Source organism: Dendrobates tinctorius, unplaced genomic scaffold, assembly GCF_039654945.1.
Source record: "Dendrobates tinctorius isolate UK_male_01 unplaced genomic scaffold, ASM3965494v1 ptg000241l, whole genome shotgun sequence".
Lineage (NCBI taxonomy): Eukaryota > Metazoa > Chordata > Amphibia > Anura > Dendrobatidae > Dendrobates > Dendrobates tinctorius.
This window is the reverse complement of record NW_027361908.1, coordinates 8,347,450-8,368,248: the sequence shown is the minus strand read 5'-3', so window position 1 is coordinate 8,368,248 and position 20,799 is coordinate 8,347,450. Positions and strand designations below refer to the sequence as shown.

The 20,799-nt window shown below is 38.0% G+C and overlaps 1 protein-coding gene across 1 annotated transcript in view; it reads right to left on the bottom strand.

Moving 5' to 3' along the window:
- Positions 1–20,799, bottom strand: part of LOC141060642 (dynein axonemal heavy chain 3-like) — a 2,648,786-nt gene that overhangs the window by 2,067,573 nt on the left and 560,414 nt on the right. The window contains exons 14-19 of the mRNA XM_073556958.1: positions 19,820–19,954; positions 13,780–13,898; positions 5,630–5,834; positions 3,150–3,353; positions 2,045–2,175; positions 1,140–1,339 (exon numbers count right to left, since the gene is read on the bottom strand). Of these exons, the coding sequence (XP_073413059.1) occupies positions 1,140–1,339; positions 2,045–2,175; positions 3,150–3,353; positions 5,630–5,834; positions 13,780–13,898; positions 19,820–19,954 (994 nt within the window). The remainder of the gene's footprint in view (positions 1–1,139; positions 1,340–2,044; positions 2,176–3,149; positions 3,354–5,629; positions 5,835–13,779; positions 13,899–19,819; positions 19,955–20,799) is intronic.

Below are 20,799 nucleotides of genomic sequence, written 5' to 3'. Positions count from 1 at the left end.
TCTGTTTTTTTCATATCCAATACGCTCTAAATAGTATTATTTAAGGTTGATATTTCTGCCAAATAATTGAACGACCTGGCTGCTCTGTAAGGGTGATGATTAATAATGTATACGCTGGCTATATATTCATAATAGAGGAATGTATGCCATTTATTGAGGATGTAAAGCACAGGTATTCATTAGCATATACTCATAGTCAACTGCTCTGCACATAGTGGAACATGCAAAGGGGACAAAGCAGACCATCAAGACATTCTATATTATATATTTGTGCCAGTCTAACCGGCAAGACATTGAGGACTAGGCAGCTTGACTAAGTTTAGTTAAGGCTACAAATAAGCATGTGTGTAATAACAATCTGCCACATGCCAATCAAAGGCAATAGAACAACTACGTAACAAATGCCTGTGAATGTGGTTTATTATCCAGTAGGTCGGGGAGGCAATGGTTTGTACGTGTAGGTCATACAAGACAAAGTGACTAGTAAACATAAGCCATGCAAGAGAATATGACTGGTAACAACAGTTCCTATACCACAGCCTTATTATTTTCATGGATACAAAACTGTAGTATTTTAATAAGGGCATGAGCAAACTCAGATTCAGGCAAATGTATAACTATCTTTAGAGGTTCCACATAGGGACTCACAGCAAAACAACAAGACATTAAAGCAACAACGTATCAATAGTCTATCTCTAATGTTGCATTTCCAAAGTCAGTCTTTTATTCTAATCATCTGTGAATGGTGCAAAGCCCAAGAAAGATGCATGGACATAGCTTGTCTAAATGACCCACAGAGTATAAAAAAATGATGATAGCCCAACACTGATCATTAACATAATGGCAAGGAGACTACATAATATTAGAGTTACTGCGTCTTGATTAATTCAACATTCTGCATTTCATCTGTATTATTAGCAGTCGAGCAGAGACCACATTAATGGATAAATTGTGCAGAAAGGCAGCTTTAGACGAGACACAATGCAGCTGCTGCATCATTATAGAAAGCTTTGCATTGCTTATGTTGGATTATATGCAGACAGCATGCAAAAGGTTTGATTATCTATACAGAGAGCAGCATTGGGAAGCAGAGTACAAGACAGAAAATGCTGCACATTGCTGCCCGGTAAAGTCAGAACCTACCTCCTCCATAAACTCCTGGATTCTCCTGTTGATGGTGCTGAGTTTCTGTACATAAGTCCCGGCCTCGCTCATCCTTTCTTTCTTCTGAAAGTCTTTCACCTCAATGATCACATCAGCCAGGCGCTTTGTGAAATCCTTCTGCCACTGAGCGAGCCTTGCCAGAGCCCCATCATGCTCCCTCTGCAATCGTGTCACACTGACAAAGTGATTGCAAAGCACATAAGAAAAAAAAAAGGGGGGGTGGAGAAGAAATGGAATCTTCTTTTCATACACTCTACTGGTAGGCTACTTTTTTTTCTGTTTTCACATTTAAATTGGACAGAATAATTTAGAAACGGTTTTTAATTTCGGAGAGGTTAATCACCCTAATAAAGGTCAATCAAATTTAATCTTCACTAAAACTGCAAGAGCTTCTATCACCTGCAGGACATTTATTATTACCCATTTTAAATGCAAAAAGAAAAAAAGAAGAAAGACGTGGGCAGTACTTCGCCTATGCATTGCTAATGTCCCATTTCTTCCCGCCATTAACATTTCATTAGAATTATACATTCCGCTGAAATTATTAGAGAGGTCATTTCAACAGTTCCAAGAAGAAAATCCTGTTTTAAATATACTGTACATCAGCTGTGACACCGGCTTAACTGGCCTCTAATCCTCCTCTTTTCATCACCCAGCTAACATATAACAATAGGCTAAATCTCAATTATATGAAACATTATTGGATTTAGGGTAAAACAACAGTCACATTTTTTTTCCGGCAGACTAATCTTCCGTGTAAGCCGCGGTGACATCATCAATCCACTTCTTATTTATATTCAGCATAGGAAGCTCTTGTTACATTCTCGGTGACGCTAAGTATATGACAAAAAAAAAATTCCGTTTGTCTAGTATTCATTACCTGCCACTAATGATAGGAATGATTCTCTGAGGCCAAGAAAACGTGTTTCCGTTTAGAATAATGTCCTCCTTTGATAAGGATGCATGGTCCATTAGGAAAAGCAGGTTTTCGGCAGCCACTGCCAGTTTATCCTAGGAATTGAAAGAAATGGTCTAGCATTTGCATCAAATCCACCAGCAAAAAGGACAAAGGTGAGCAGTCTCATCAAATGTCTGCCAACATGCTTAATGCTTAACACGTAGTAAAAGCCGCACCATTATTGGCCCTATTAGAAAAAGCACAAGGTATTGCGCCTCCACAATTCCCACCTTTATACTAACTCCACAACACAAACTGGTCAGGACTACATTTTCAAAGCACTATTATCAGAATAGAAGAAACGTCATGGAAAGACTGAGTAATACTAAAATGACAGCAAAAATAAATAAAAAACAGCTTTTGCCTATCTGATCTATACCTGCCAGTATACCAGATGAAAAATTAGAAAAAGTGCAAGATAAATGTACACTCTAACTGTACCATAATGGGCTTGATAACCCCCGAAACAGTGGGATCACCTCCGCAAAGAACCCAATTTATAATCTAAATTGACTTATCAACTGGTAATCTCAAAAATGTGACAATATATAAATAGCGTGCGCTTTTACCCTTCAACTTCCTACAAGTAGTATTACTATTAATGTATGCTACAAGGCGTCTCTCAGTCACTGTCAACAGTGACGCTCATTAACCATGTGTCATTGTGGCACTTTCACAACATCATCTGCAGGGTAGATGGCTGGCTGAGCACAGAGGGAAAATAACCAAACTCTGACAATGTAGATGGACACAAATTATTTTTAACGTCAAGAGTAAAAGGTGAAAGGCATTTGAAAGGGATCTGAACAGGGTCATGATAAAGTGTGTAAGAAGCAGGGCTTGGACTGATATTAGGATTTTGGAGTCCACCTAAAATTTGCAACTTTATATTACCAAGAACATTTTCTGACATTTAGTTGATTTTTCTCAATAATAACATTTCCATAGCTACCAATATGGTGGACAGAAGCTGAAACATCATCTCAGAAGGTGAACGTAACACTCAAAATAAAAGGAAAGACTCTACCTTAATGCTCAGAAGCTCCACAGTCCTAAGCTTGAGAATGTAGTCTTGAAGCTCCACAAGGGTAGCTGTTGATTCGGCAATGGCGGTGATTTTTGTGACAATGTCATCATACTGCTGGCAAATTTTTCGATTAAACTTTTCAGATGTCGCAGCAACTTTGTTAATTATGATATTAGTCAGCTGGCGGGTACGATCAATCATCCACTATGGTAAAAAAAAAAAAAAGTCAGACAATGCAACATCTAATCATAGATAAATTTTGTTCCTTTCTCATACGTGTCACAGATTCTATCCCTCGTGACCCTCTACACAGCCTTCCACTGTCAAATCTAGATTGAGCGAGCTCCCAGCTCTTCTTTATCCCGGTGTTAGATCTGAGACTCTTGGCTATCAGGAAGACAAGCGTCACCAGCTGTCTCGGAGCAAGGAGGCAATCAGGTGAATAGTACTTATTATCTTTCATTGCTTTCTGAGGAGTGACAAGATTGATTTGGGACCAACAGCGCATCCCTATATCACGGGCAATTACCGAGGCCTTAGGTTTTCTCCTTTGTACATATGTAAAACTGCAAAGTTTGCATCTCCTCCTTCACCTGCACTATAAATATAACATTACAAAAATGCTATATGCATTACATATACAGGAGAGCTTTGTTTAAAGATAATCTTGGATTCCAGGGACCAAAATCTGGGCAATTTAATCTTGCTAGCACTCGAGAGGCAGCTTTTTTTCCAGTACATTAGTCTTAATTAGGCCCAGAGAAGCCATTAGTGGTGTCGAAAACTTCACTAGGTATATGGGAAGTGACTTTTTTTTGTAAATAGCATTTTTACACATTAAAATGATTTAACAATGTCATTATAAAAAATAATGTGAGTGTTTACAATGGCAGCAATATACTAAGCAGCTATTACATTATTCTGCAAAATAGTCATCCAACCTCCCACATATGCTGACTGTAATATACCTATCCAATGGGAGGCAGAACTCAGGTAAACAGTGGTTTGGTTTCCCGTTTCCAGATTTAAGTGACATTTTAATAGGAATGCTGAAATTGAAAATGGTAAATAAAATGAAATTGAAAAGCGAATTGTTTCAGTTATGAGGTTGTCTGTGACATAAAACCCATAAAGGAATGTGATAAACTAGATCTCAGAGACCAGTGAATCATTGTCTAGAAAACCCTTTTACCTTGATCTACTTTTCTATTGTTTAGTGCCATAGGGGCATCTCAGGCTTAGTCTCCTGCTGAAGCACCGATTACCATCATTTGTTCCTCTGTAGCCGTCATGAGTTTGTTCTGTATCAGTCGATGGTATTAAATATCAAAGCCTCCTAGATGCCTCGCATTTACTAAAGCTCGACTGAAAGCGATGCAAATATTCTGATATTAAAAACGCACTGGTGCTAAATCCAGTGACATTTGGACAAGTGAAATCCATTCATTTTAATATACAGAAGTTTTCTTCTTCCTAAAGCTACCTTCATATATCAAGGATCACCTATGCAATCCAGAAGTGCAGTATAGTAGAGAATTTCAATTCTTTATCACGGGTCATTTAGACCTGTGGAAAAACCCAGTCAAACTTAGAAAAACTTTATTCATGTGATTTTTAAGGAAATATAGATATAAAAGAGTCGACTGGCCCACTTAGAAAACTCATTAAAGTGAATTTATAACACCAGGCTTTTTCTGCCAGATCTCGAAGCAATATGATGTAGGGACAGAGACCCTGATTCTAGTGATGTATCACTTACTGGGCTGCTTGCTGCAGGGTTGATAAAATCACTGTTTTATCTGCTGAATATCTCCCAGTTCTCTGAATGCTGAGCTCTGTATAACCCCGCCCACACCTCTGATTGGCAGATTTCAGCATGCACTGTGCATAGGCAGAAAGCTGACAATCAGTGGTTGGAGCGGGTTATATAGGGCTCATGTTTATTGAGGACTACATGGCAACAGGTTTACTAATCCTCTATTGATAATCTTCTGCTGAGAAAAACAGTGATATTATCAATTCTAAAGCAAACAGTTCAGTAAACGACAAATCTCTGGAATCAGGGTCTCTGTATTATGATGTTCATAGATTGGTAGCAAAAACCTGGGACAGATTCCCTTTGGATAGTTCATTGATGTCTGATCAGTTGAGGTGCAACACCCGACACCTACGCCGATAAGCTGTTCTCTGTATAGGTGGTGGCTGAAACTGCCCAGTTATGGAGCTGCATGAGACAGCGCCATCTACTGTATAGTGGCCACAGCAAGGTACTGCACATCCTCACTCTATTCAAATCAATAGAGGGTAAATTTGCAGTACCCAGCTGGAGCCACTAATCTGTCGATGGAGCTGTGCTTTGTAGCTCCAATAACTGGGCAGTTAGCAAACACAGTGGAAAGCTGTAACATTTTCCCCCATTGTATTTTCTGGTAAAAATAATTTTAAATAACACAAAGGAAATCCAGTTTCTATCAGAATACCTGATTAATTTCAGAGCAATCCATCAGCAACATCTTCATGGGCACATATACTGGCAATAAAGCAACGTCCGATGCCAGTTTTTTCATATTGTCTAGTTCTCTGGCAAAGACTTTAAGCCCAACATCTTTCTGTGCTAATATTTTTAGGCGCCGTTCAGTAAGAGGTGAGAGCAGATGTAAAAAAGGCTTGTATACCAGACTGTATCTAAAGGACACAAATAAAACTCATTTGCTACCTAATTAATGGCACTGAATAGAAATGGGTAAAAGTCTTAACACAACCACATTACAAATATCTGGAAGCTACATACAGTATAAATGAAGGACATTTTTATAATTCAATAATAGCTCGGTCACACAATGAATGTCAGGAGAAGCAGTGCTCTTTATATGGCCATGGCATAATCTTTGATGTCAAGCAAGCAATACATTAGCCTACATAGCTGCATAACCAGGCATGAACATGTATTATGTCTAAACAAAATGAGTTTTATCATAGAATGAGGGGATCTGTTTCTCATGTTATTAAAATAATAGATACTGTTCTGACGGTTAACTGTATAATGGATCTTAGTGCTTTTTCGACTCATGCTTATCAGCTTAGATGGTCACACGCATGTGGGTGTTACGAATCACTGGTCTACCCAAACCACTTTGTGCGTCATGGAACCAAACTGTCCTAGAGAAATATCCCCATTGTTCACAGAATGTCAAAAGGGTCTGAGCTGAAAAATGCTGGGCTTGTTGCAGCAGGTAATGAGAACTCTATTTAAGGCAGTTTTCAAACTGGAATATAGTATTGAAATCATTGGTGTAACTACCAGGATAGCAATAGCACAAGCATGCATTGCTGTCAAACTAAGGAACCCTGATAGATGCCAATAGGCTCCATTGAGCTCAGCTCGAAATTGTCATATGACAAATCAGGCATAACAATATAGCTTTTGTTCCAAACAGAAGCCAAAATACATGCATAAACAGCATATTGGGGCCCAATTTCCCAATCTGCCTAAGTGTCAGTAATAGCTGTGCATGGTGGTAGATTCACAAAATAAATGTAGACCGTTGAGCACTGATCCAAACGGGAAAAGACAAGTGAGGAGTAAAAAAAATCACAAGGTTTTTGTGTGCTGATTAGTGATGAGCGAGTGTGTTTGTTACTCGAGTTTTCCGCGCATGCTCTGGCGTTCTCTCAGTATCTTGGGCATGCTCATAGATTATGTTTGTGTTTCCGCAGTTGCATGATTTGCGGCTACTAGACAGCCTGAATATATGTGGAGATTACACAAACAGGCAATCTCTACATGTGTTCAGGCTGGCTAGCAGCCACAAATCATGCAGCTACAGTGACAGAAACTAAATCTATGAGCACATCCAAATACTTGGAGATCACCCAAGCATGATCGGGAAAACCCGAGCAACGAGTATACTCGTTCATCACTAGTGCTGCTTTGTGCAGGACCCCATTCTAAATTTTTAAATATATGTCTCAGGCTACATTCCCCTTATGAGTATTTGGTCAGTTATTGAAGTTGCAAAATTTCTGCATTATTTCTGCACTTATTAGGTAAATTACAACCAATATAAGAAAACCAACAGCTCACCACTCCAGTAATGGTTTCCCAAGGGTGCTTGGCAACTTGAGTAGAGCATGTCAATATAATAACATAAGAGAAAAGCCAACATTCAGTCCTTCCTGAGAAAACTCTATGGTTATACGTTTATACATAGCTATGAATAAGGAAATTTGTTTCTGAAACGCGTCAGTTTTCGATGACATGTTTTCGTTGGTTCGATGAATAGAATGAAGTTACAATAAACACATAATTTTCTCAAGAAGGATAGAGTGATGGCTTTTCTTTTCTTTATTATATTAGGTAAATTAGGTTACTTGTTTTTTTCAATGACTTTTCGAATGAGATATTTACGTGTTTTTATCGTGTCTTTGCCTCTTTTTGTGATTTTTGTCTCTTTTTAGTATGTCATGTTTTAACTGTAACTACCTTTTTATACTTCCTAGCATTTAGCTTTTACAAACCTTTATTGATACATTCATTTTTAACTTGTTTAATTTTCACATCTCCTTCAAGTCTATGGGAAGAATCCAAACATAAAATTCGGCGTACCCGCAAGAGAAATTCACACTTTGCAAATTTTAAGCATGAACTGTAGGTGAGTTTAGGATGAGGATAAAAAAAGCAAATTGGCATGCGATTTCTATAAATCCCCTCCACTTTGCTGTAAATCTAGGAAGCTGCATTTTTTTTTTGCAAGGCAAAACTATGCATCATCAAAAATTCATCATGTGAGATTAACTTTATAGTTATAGTTTACATCCTCCATCCCAAAAAATGCAATGTCAAAATGCCATTACTATGGACTGAATCAAGAAAGGCACATCCAGCCCATAAATGGCAGCGCTTCCCAGGACTCACATCCAAGGATGATATTCCATATTTTTTTATTTCATAGGTTAAAAAAGAGATACAACGCGTTTCGTTTTTTATGATACCTGAAGAAGAATATACACTGTATCCGAAACGCGTTGTATCTCTTTTTTAACCTATGAAATAAAAAAATATGGAATATCATCCTAGGATGTGAGTCCTGGGAAGCGCTGCCGTTTATGGGCTGGATGTGCCTTTCTTGATTTACTCATCCTGTGTGAGCCTGAACCTGGCTCTTTCACTTGGATCCACCCAAGGCAAGCTGCAAGCCCTGTCTTCTGGGAAGTATCCCAAAAGGAAGGATTTTTGAGGATACATAATCTAAAATATTAGTCTTCTATCAGGTGAGTGCATAAAATTGTGCACCCTTTAAAGACTACAATATTGTGTTTACGCACTTAGGGCGCCGCAACTTGTCTGTTCTTCTCTCCCAAACAGGGTTTTTTTTCGCATTATTATGGACTGGTCAAAAGAAGGAGGCAAAGTTTTTATTCAACTAATTGATCTAATCTGATAACTAAAAAGTACAGTCATCAAATGTTTTATTTCATTTTATTACTGAAATTCAGTGCCTGGAAAGATTTTTTTTTTGCTTAGATGTCTCCCAAGTATTCTATTATTAAACTATTTAATGGAAAATCATATACTTTTATCATAAAAGTAGTATAAAAGGTATTATTCAGTTTATACTGGGTGTCTCCCTAGCTGAGCTTTGAAAGGTGAATATATTTGAACATGAATTTGATGACAGGTATGAGATATAGGTGTATTACTAGAAGAGAGTAAAATATTTCATCATTAGGAGCATTTGGTTTTATTTGGGGGATCAATTTTAAACTAGAAAAAAAGAGTAAGCTTATGTGTAGATACAGTGGGGCAAAAAAGTATTTAGTCAGTCAGCAATAGTGCAAGTTCCACCACTTAAACAGATGAGAGGCGTCTGTAATTTACATCATAGGTAGACCTCAACTATGGGAGACAAACTGAGAAAAAAAAATCCAGAAAATCACATTGTCTGTTTTTTTTCCTTTTATTTGCATATTATGGTGGAAAATAAGTATTTGGTCAGAAACAAAATTTCATCTCATTACTTTGTGATATATCCTTTGTTGGCAATGACAGAGGTCAAACGTTTTCTGTAAGTCTTCACAAGGTTGCCACACACTGTTGTTGGTATGTTGGCCCATTCCTCCATGCAGATCTCCTCTAGAGCAGTGATGTTTTTGGCTTTTCGCTTGGCAACACGGACTTTCAACTCCCTCCAAAGGTTTTCTATAGGGTTGAGATCTGGAGACTGGCTAGGCCACTCCAGGACCTTGAAATGCTTCTTACGAAGCCACTCCTTCGTTGCCCTGGCGGTGTGCTTTGGATCATTGTCATGTTGAAAGATCCAGCCACGTTTCATCATCAATGCCCATGCTGATGGAAGGAGGTTTGCACTCAAAATCTCACGATACATGGCCCCATTCATTCTTTCATGTACCCGGATCAGTCGTCCTGGCCCCTTTGCAGAGAAACAGCCCCAAAGCATGATGTTTCCACCACCATGCTTTACAGTAGGTATGGTGTTTGATGGATGCAACTCAGTATTCTTTTTCCTCCAAACACGACAAGCTGTGTTTCTACCCAACAGTTCCAGTTTGGTTTCATCAGACCATAGGACATTCTCCCAAAACTCCTCTGGATCATCCAAATGCTCTCTAGCAAACTTCAGATGGGCCCAGACATGTACAGGCTTAAGCAGTGGGACACGTCTGGCACTGCAGGATCTGAGTCCATGGTGGCGTAGTGTGTTACTTATGGTAGGCCTTGTTACATTGGTCCCAGCTCTCTGCAGTTCATTCACTAGGTCCCCCTTGTGGTTCTGGGATTTTTGCTCACTGTTCTTGTGATCATTCTGACCCCACGGGGTGGGATTTTGCGTGGAGCACCAGATCGAGGGAGATTATCAGTGGTCTTGTATGTCTTCCATTTTCTAATTATTGCTCCCACAGTTGATTTCTTCACTCCAAGCTGGTTGGCTATTGCAGATTCAGTCTTCCCAGCCTGGTGCAGGGCTACAATTTTGTTTCTGGTGTCCTTTGACAGCTCTTTGGTCTTCACCATAGTGGAGTTTGGAGTCAGACTGTTTGAGTGTGTGCACAGGTGTCTTTTTATACTGATAACAAGTTTAAACAGGTGCCATTACTACAGGTAATGAGTGGAGGAAAGAGGAGACTCTTAAAGAAGTTACAGGTCTGTGAGAGCCAGAAATCTTGATTGCTTGTTTCTGACCAAATACTTATTTTCCACCATAATATGCAAATAAAAGGAAAAAAAACAGACAATGTGATTTTCTGGATTTTTTTTCTCAGTTTGTCTCCCATAGTTGAGGTCTACCTATGATGTAAATTACAGACGCCTCTCATCTTTTTAAGTGGTGGAACTTGCACTATTGCTGACTGACTAAATACTTTTTTGCCCCACTGTATATTTAACTTCAATAAAGAGAGGTTGGCATGACAACTGTAGATTAATACAATAATAGTCAACACAATTAATGGTAGTGCTAGTTTTATTGTCTCTCCTCCCATAAGATGCAAGGTTAGCATTTGTAGGCAGAAGACAAAGATTTAATCTCCAGCTACGTTAGTTGCTATACTCCTCGAGCCATAAAGCAATACATTTTTCTGCCACATAAGCTGTCATTGGCAAAGAATCACATCTAAGGTAAGACTAGTGACAAAAACATATTACAAATTGCCAATGCAGGCCAAAAATATTTTTTTCATAGTTTAGGGTGAGTTAGATTATGATTTTAAAGGGATAAAAAAGACAATAAAGTTAAATGTGGAAATAACATTTTACAGTTTATGTTTAAAGGGAATCTGTCACCACTTTTTTGGCATATCATCTAAAAATATCATTCAGTTTAGTGTCAGCTCTGCATTATGCAAGTACTTTTTATACCCCTTGACTCAAATAATACATAAATACTATTTTTATTCCTCCTGCGGTGTATGTAAATATGCTTGGTCCGGTCTGATGGGAGGGGCTTATTGTTCATCTCCCCCCCCTCCCGGCTTGCTCTACGCATTCCTTTCGGGTAATTCCTGCATTCGCATAGAGTTACCACATGTGCGCATTCAAATGGTCCCTCACGCACGCGCAATATGCTTTGCCCAACTGTGGGCAAAGCCGATAAACATGATTGCGCATGCGCCGGCATGCGCAATTGCGTTCTATGGCCCAGAAGTATACTTATATCCGTCCAGGCAATAGAAAACCATGGCATATGCCAGCGCATGCGCAATACTGTTTTTCTGTTTTGCCCACAGTTGGGAAAAGCATACTGCACACGTGTGAGGGACCATTTGAATGTGCACACGCGGTAACTGTACGCTATCTGTGAAATTCACAGAAACAAATACATACAGCAAGACAAGGGGGGTGGAGACAGACAATAAGCCCCGCTCATCGGACCGGACCGAGCATATTTATATACCCCGCGGGAGGAATAAAAACGGTATTTATGTATCATTGGTGGGGACTGGAGTCAAGGAGTATGAAAAGTACTTTTATAATGCAGAGCTGACACTAAACTGAAAGATATTTTTACATGATATGCCAAAAAATTGCTGACAGATTCCCTTTAAAATCCTTCTTAGTCTTTTACTGCTGATGTTTATATCCAACTTTATATCATTGCTTATGAGACTTTTGGATAATGTTTACTACATAGGGCTGGAAAGACCCATGATGTCATCAGGTAGTGATGTGATTCTGGTTTTCACACTAATAGGATTGGACAATCTGCTCATGAGGAATGCAAAATATAGAAGGGAGCAACCAGTGAAAAGTTCTAAAACGTGTGTTGAGACATAACAGCTGTGGAGAACTTTGTTACTTTCTATATTTCAAAACAAGAATTTCTAAAAGGGTTCAATTTATTTAGCCAAGTAGAAAATGTATATACTTTAGTAAATAATCACTTCTAGGATTACTATTATTATTATAATTGTTGTTTTTCTTGTTATTGTTTTATTAGAATTTTTGTATTTTGCAACAAATAAACTAATACATTACATTTTGCAATTATAAGGTTGACACACATTTGATGCTATAAATCTTTTCAAATGCATTGAAAATTGGCTTTCTAGAGGAATGGTCATCTCAAAGAAGAAGTCAATATCTATAAAAAAAATCTGATTTGTTTTAGAAAGTTGTCTCCCTAAAGATCTGGTCTTATGCACATGTTTTACTTTATATTATTAATATTGTTATTATTAGTAGCAACAATAATAATACAGTCTTAAAAAATAAAGGAATAAATTGGATCGTGCATTTCTTATACAAGTGAAATATCATAGTGCCACAGTCTAGCAATGAAATATTTGCTTCATTTTTTGTAATAAGATCTTAGTTGTCATAGATTATGCTTTATATTTTGCAAATATTAACCTTCCAGTGTCAAGAGCTATCAACGCTATTGATTTTTATCTTCCCTTCATTGACATGAAGCTTTTATATTCTGTTGCGGCTAAAAAAAATGGCAGCCTGCACTTCAGGATAAACCAATATAAGATAGAGATTTCATGATAAAATCATAATTTTAAGTTATCAGTTGCCTGAGAGTATAAAAAACTTAAATCGTAATTTTGCAACAATCTGATTAATCAATTTTATCTTGGCCAAATATAAAGTTGGTCAAAGTAAAAGCACCTGAGGCCTGGATCAAGAATTCAGTCTCCTAGGTATAATTCACAGTGCTTGACTTTGAGAATAGAATGCAATTGTTCTCCTGTCAGTAGTATTTATGAAAACACATATGTTCTAGGCTTGTATCACTTAACACACAGTCCAATGTTCAACGAGGTTTAATATTATATTTCCATTCTGCTATCTGCATAGGTTTACTGTCCAGTCGTTGACTGTCAAACAGGAGAACAAAGCAGTATTGATAGATTTTGCTGTAAAGGAGCAATAGTTGGGGTTGGCAAGATCATGCATTAAGATGAAGGATGAAACAGATGCAATGCACAGCCAAGATCAAAGCGTCCCATCAATTCATTCTGAAAGTCAAAATCCAGCTGAGCATCAGGAGCCCTGTCTGCATAATAAGGAAGGTTGACTAAAACATAAGGATTAAACAGATGAGCTGTCTCTTGTGGATGTATGGCTGGGAGGCCCTGCTGAGCCACTTGTGAAGGCACTTTGGAATCATACACCTGCTACTCAATAGTGAATTTTACAGGAAGCTTGCCTGGAGAATAAATTCTACTAATAGACTAAATAGCTTGGTTAAGAATGGGATTCCCAAAAGTCTACCGTTTATTTACATCTAAAATTATATTTCACTATACCAGATGTACATCAAACCAGATCCAGTGATGGAAAATAAAATAATAATAATAATAATAATAATAATTATAATTCATATTTCCATTTTATTAACTAATAATATTTATTATTGAATGTTTTTATTGAATTATCATATGCATCAATATGTCTTCTTTTAACAAAATGTATCACTCCTATTTATCTGAAATGCTTGGTGTAAATAAAAATATTGAAAAAACATCCATTTTTCTGCGTGAAAACAGCATTCGGAAAATAACATTGGTAGATCTGGGTTTCATAAACTACCAAGCGCTGGATGCTTAGGAACATTTCAGTTTGAAACCTCGGCTTCACATGAAGGGGAAGCTCAGAAAAGGTACTAACCTGTTTGGACCATGCATGTTGTTTTCAATCACAGCCTTTATTCTCGCCTTGGCTGACAGGACAATCTCTTCATGGATTTGTACTGAGCTGATGTATTTGATTTTCAGATTATCTACAGCCTGCAGATACAAGTACCTCCATTGTTTATTTTTGGAAGCAGTAATGAGCAGGCATTAGCTTGCTCACCAGAGACAGATTTAAGAGTTATTCACCTGTTTCTACGAATTTTATCATAATCTGGAGAGCAGTTTATCATATGTTCCAAATGAATAATTATACAAAAATGTTGGTAGCGTTTCAGTGGTTTTATTGTTGTATGTGTTTTCATTAAAACAATGTGAGATTTGATTCAAAGAAATTAAATGCAAGCCTAAACATGGCAGGAAGCTAACTATTATGACCAATTTTGCAATGATTTTGATTGATAAAATGTGTCTTTTCTCACAATTTGTAAATCTAGTACTACTTATTCTTTATATGTACAATAAATTGTTAAAAATTGTGGCCAAGCATAGTTAAATGTGTTTTTAATCTTGTCTTATGTACCATGTTTTTTAGATTATAAGACGCACATTTTCCCCCCAAATTTGGGGGGAAAATGGGGGTGCATCTTATAATGTGGATATACCTTACCAGCTTTGGGGGAGCTGGGTCCCAGGGACACTGCTGTAGCAAGAAAGATTGGAGCATTGCTGCAGGCCTCAGGCTGGGATAAAGGGGTGCTCAGATGTTTGGCACGCAACTGTGGGTGTCTGCTGCTGCGGGTGTCCGGTGCTGCAGGGGTTCTGCTGACATTTTGTAAAAGGCCAGAGCCCCTGCTTTTCCATAGTTTCCTATGTGGTGGACTCAAGGAAAATGGCTGCTGAGGGGCACATGCACAGATGGAGATCTTGGCACCAAGATCTCAGGAGATGAGATTTCAGCACTAAGATCTCATCTCCCGAGACCTTGGTGCCGAGATCTCCAACTGTGCATGCGCCGCCCTCAGCATCCATTTTCCTTGAGTCCACCGCATAGGAAACCATGGAACTTCAGGGGCTCTGACCTTCCACAAAATGTCAGCAAAGCCCCTGCAGCACCGGACACCCGCAGCTCTGGGCACCAGCAACACCTGACACCCACAGCGGCGTGCCGCACACATCCAAACACACCTTTATCCCAGCTTGCGGCCTGCAGAAATGTTCCACTCTTGCCTCCTCCAGTAGTGACCTTGGGACACTGCTTCACCGCAGCCACCACCCCCAGCAAGCAAGAAGATGCATGCATTGTAAGAAGCACCACCATTTTATTAAAAAACGGGGGGGTTTTCCTATTTTTCTCATCAAAATTTGTGGTGCGTCTTATAATCCGAAGCGTCTTATAATCCAAAAATACATTGATGTTTGATATAATATGTTGGCTCTATCCTTTCTCTGTTGGGTTTAATCCAAAAACATGCAAAATAATATTCCCAAAAAGTAGCTAAATTCTAGTTAAAATATGAACTTAGGGAATGTGGAAATATAATGCCCCTAAGGCTATGTGCACAGATTTTTTTTTTTGAGACAGTCAAAAACTATGAGGTTTCTAATGGAAACCTCTTCTTTGTGAAGTTTTTGGAGGATTTTTTTCTTCCTGAATTATTTTTGTAGTCCTCTGATTAGACATTGGCCAGCTCGGAGAGGCTTCCTTAAGAATCTGCTTTAAAGAAGTGACATGCACTTTCTTTTCTCCAACCAGGCATTTTTTTGAATCCCTGAAGAGGAAGGAAAAACACACAAAAGTTTGAACACACCTACAGAAAAAAATGTTAATAGAGAAACTAATAGGAAGAGTCTTTGAAGACTTTTCTCAGCTTCTTTTTAGACATTTTTTTGAGCAGTCCACTCAAAAAACTCTGTGTGCACATAGCCTAAGTGATCCCCTAATTGGGTAAATAATTTTTGAATATGTTATAGCACCTGTTCAGAAGTGCTGATTGGTAGCTGGACCCTCAAATCCCAATAAATCTTTGCTCCTTTTGAAGTATTCGCTGATCGTTTCTGCCCTTTGGCTTGCAAAATTAGTGGGGTCTCATGATCAGGGAACAAAGACTTTTAGTTGAAATTAATTCATGATTATTTTACAAGTGATCCACAAAAGGAAGAAATTTAAGTGGGGAACATGACACTTATTTGGTGGATGCTTCACTGCCTTCCAAATGTTTGGCTGGAGGTACCTTTTACAATCTAATTTTTTTAATATTAATATGTATACCTGTATAGCATAGACAGCTGTTTTTGCACATACATGAAATACTGTGTGCTAAACACTAAGTGCTATATCATTATATATCATTTTCTATTTGCTTCTATACTTTAAAATTCTATAAATTGCAAAAACAACAGAACTACCATTTAGTCAGTATGTTTTATTACGTTTTATTTTTTCCATTCCAGTTATGGTTCTTTTAAACAAATTGACCAATTTCAAACCATACTAATGTTTTTCTTATATTACTGAGATATATAATTCTTTACAGCTTTCACTAGCCAATAAGAATGATCAATCAATTGTTTCTGTGAGTAGCTCATAGTGTGCAACATGAATAAAGTACTTATTGCACAACAGAGATAAGTGTTTATTATTATGTATGCCTTACCTTATGACTATTGTATTTGATTATATGCTAACCTTTGTAATCAGACCCAATTTAAGCATCACTGCTGTGAAATCAAGCTGGTCTAAGTAATCTAGCCTTCCTGTAGATTAAGCCAAATAACAGTAATCATAAAAATAATAAGCTACCTATTTCACTAAGATAATCAAAATTGAAACAGTCTAATTAAACAGCATGCCAGCCCAGTATTAATATATTAGCTCACTATTTATTCAAGGCAAAGATATTACAATTTTAAATAAATAAGGCTTCCTATTTGAAACCTAATTAGCGCAAGAGCCCCCTAAAACATATGTAGAACAAACCCCCCTGTTTTTATGATTGGCAGAATGTTGACATGTAAATACTATACCAGATGCTTCCAAATGTTGTTCCACAATTTCAGCGGAAAGTTTTTTTAATGACAACATGCTATGTCTTTATTGGTTACTCTCCCAACTCATCTTAGATACCCCAATCTGTAGAAGCTAACATTTCTATATTGTACTGATAGTAAAACCATTATGCAAGTGGATCAATAATTTTAGCCTGCAACTATGTTATATATAAAGGTTTCTAATGTACAGTTTACTACAATGAAGAAATGTGATTTATAGAACTTCACCCTCGATCCTAAACTGTGAGATAAATCCCTTAGGGTACTGTTACACCTAGCGATGCACCAGCGATCCCGACTAGCGATATGACGCGGTCAGGATCGCTGGTGCATCGCTAGGTGGTCGCTAGTGAGCTGCCACACAGGCAGTTCTCACCAGCGGCATAGTGGTGGTTGGGGATTGCTACTTACCTGTCAGATGCGGCGATCCTGCGTCCTCCCGCCCGGCTCCACGCGTCGCTCGTCGGCGCCACAGGAAGCCCAGCAGGAAGCGCCCGACGAGGAATGGTCCAGGAGCTTCTTGCGCGATCAGCGATAACCAGTGGGGGAGCAGGTCGGAGGTAAGTATCACATGCAGCGATATCGCTAGCAATATCGCTGCATCGTCACAAAATCGGTGACTTTACAGCGATATTGCTAGCGATATCGCAGTGTGTAACGGGGGCTTTAGTTTTGGGACTTGGGAAAGCTATTATCAGCCTTTTATTTAAGCTCCATTAATTAATATCAATTATGATTGCGGTCAGTATCACTCAATACTGTTCATTATCTTAATAATACAAATAATTCTCATATTTTAGTTAATAGTCTGATAATATATTCTGTTAATTAAAAAAGTAAACATTATGTATGTACTGTATTTAATTTAAAGAGGACCTAATACTTGTTAAAAAAATGAGTAAAATACATTGTAAAAAACATAAACTCTACTGATTCTGATATTTTTTTTGCCATGTGTCACTCAATTCCAGAGATATTCACACATGTTGCTTTTGGAGTACTACATATGAAATCTCTGCTTTCAGACCAATTGGTTATTTCCTCAAAGTCTCTGAGGAAGATAAAGAGAATTTAAGTGCACACTGTCAGGATGGATTTGCAGATGCTCTAATTGAGCAGACTGTTGATGCTCTATTAGCCAATAGTGTGCAATCACTGCACTCTCCAAAAATTTGTAGTCAAGCAAACACAGGCCGATTTGTTGAGTTCATTTTTCCCTTCACCATTGAGGTCTGATGAACTCCCTCCTCTGGTGAAGGAAGGTAGTGAGGCTGATTACTAAACACATGGGCAGCTAGATGATAACTGGGTGGCTGGAATTGAGGTCTGGATATAAGGCTGCCGACGCCCTTCTTCCTGGCTGGTGATTTTCCTGCTGGATTCTTGGAAACCAGTCTGATTCCTACATCTCAAAGCTAAGTTTTCTGCTCTTCTTTGTACTCTTCAGTTTTGTTTTTGTTTTGCCTTGTTTTTTGGGAGTTCTGCCATCCCCGGCCGGGGGTGAGCTGAACTCCATTTTTGTCTCTGATCTGTTGATATTTTGCTCTGTCTTCAGAATATACCTGAGTGCTGATATAGTCTTTTGAAGCCTAGCGACTTCAGGGCCTGTTTTTCCTATCAGTCGGTTGGCTCATTTTTATAGGGTTTTTGCGGATGGCAGACAGCAGCTTTCCTATCCTGTCCAATGTAGTTAGCTGGGTCCCATCATTTGCTCAACCTATCTTTCTATCTGTGTTAGTGTTTTCATCTTGCTTCACCGTCATTATATGTTGGGGGCTGCCTATTGCTTTGGGGTCTGCTCTGGGGCAGTTTAGTTTTTCCCCTTTCTGTCTTTAGGCTATATATAGTTCTCCGGCTGTGATCGAGGGGTCTAGGGCACCGTAGGAACCCCCCACGGCTACTGCTAGTTGTTGTGGATAGGTTCAGGGGTCTGCAATCCGATAGCTGCCAACTTCTCTGGTTTTTCTGGACTTAGCAGGTATTTTGTTTTTTCCTCCTTCGGTGACTCATCATAACACCGAATCTTCTTTTGGTATCACTCACTATGGGAAAGACCCAAGAGGGTCGAAATGTTGTATGTCACTTCTGCTTTTTGTTTTTCAAAATTGCTCTGTGCTTGCTTTGTGTTGTCACAAATAAACACATTTCTTCACCATTATCAACTTTTTGGCATATTGCAGTGAATGTATACTGTTCTCTCTTTTGGCATGCACTTTCACCTCTCCCTCACAAAAGCTGTCAATCACAATTTGGCAACATGAGCAACTCCTTGACTACTGGATTAGCTGCTAAGTTATTATTGGTAGCCTATGGGATGGAGGGATAAAAGTGCATGCCCCTGTGAAACACTCTGAAAAAATGCCCAGTTGAGCTAGACAAAGAGATTTCAAATACTGAGCTCCAATAGCAACACATGTAAATATTTCTGCAATGAAGCAATAACAGAAAAATGGCAGAAATCAGGGAAGCTGAGGGATTTTTATAACAGATTTAACTGATACTTTTTGAGCAAGTGCCAGGACAAATAATTTGTATAAATATTATAGTTATAAATTGTCAATGCAAATACAAGTGTAATATTTTTCCATTAAACAAAATCAACAAATTGGTCATTATTTAACTGTCTACAAGAGAACTGGCTTTGTTGTCTTCAACTACTTATCAACATTTAGCTTTTTTCCTCAAAAGCAATTTAAAAATTAAATTGAGCTTTGACTGGTCTTTTGGGAAACAAATCCAGTTTCTCTGACCCATTTGAACTGTTTCATCTTTCTTTTAGTTTTTTTTGTACCATATGCTTTTATTGGTATGATGTAAAATGCAACAGCAAAATTTGAATAAAAGTTCTTATTTGGCCTATGATTACCTTAAAATTGCCAATGTTATTGTGCAGACATATTTTCTATACCACCTAGCCAATAATGAGATTTTGCAAGGGTTGCGAAAACTAGCTCTCTCTTCCTTTCTCTTTTCATTTTGTCTAATTGATTGAAAAAGATGAATACAATGGATTTGTAACAAATTACCTGAAAAAGAAAATTCTCAATCCTTGGCATCTGCTGGACACTGATAACTAAACTTTCCACTACATTGTCAAAGCCACAGACAATCTCTTGAACAGATGGATTAAAGCTGACATCCGATTCTTTTAAGAATGGTTTCTGCAGGAGGAAACACACTATTGTTGGTCTTTATTTTACAAGGGAACAATAGCTATTTAAATAAGTCATGTTTATACATTTATTAGTTTTGTGCAGGGAAGACATTTCATTTGCCATTGAAAAAGGTAAAGCAAAGTATAGTGTTACAATGGAGGGAATAGTTTGATTAATTCAACATTAACTGAATAAAAAGTGTATGACATATTTTGATAGCCACAATTCATTTTATAGCCTGATCTGCTCAGTGATAAAGTTTAATTTAAACATTGATTATTTTCGTAGTGAGAGTAGTTAAACCTTAGAATCTTATACATAAACAAGCCAATAATGGAAAAAATGACATTCATCTCCTGAATGTTGACATTATGGTTAAGCTGAATTTCCATTGGGCAATAATTGGGAAGGAGAATTCCAAGGAACACTTGTTTCCTGATAATCACCAAGTATAAACAGGCTGCTGATCAAATGACAAATAAGCAAAATGCTTCCTTATAGAATTAAATTATTTTTAAACTTATTTGAAAATGATTGTTCTTGGCAACACATCATCCAATCAAGGACAATGTCTACAGACTATTATTGGCTTGCATTTGAGTGATCAGTAAAATTGCCAGGCAGCTGGGATAAATGCACCCTTATGTTTAAAAGGGTATTCCCATCTCCAAGTTCATATCCCAATATGTCGTTTTGACCACAGATATAGTGACAGTTAAGGGGATTTTACACATAGCGATATCGCTAACAATATCGCTAAAGCATCACCGATTTGGTGACGCAGCAGCGATATCGCTATATGTGATACTTACCTCTGACCGGGTCCCCCGCTGTCCATCACTGATCGCGCG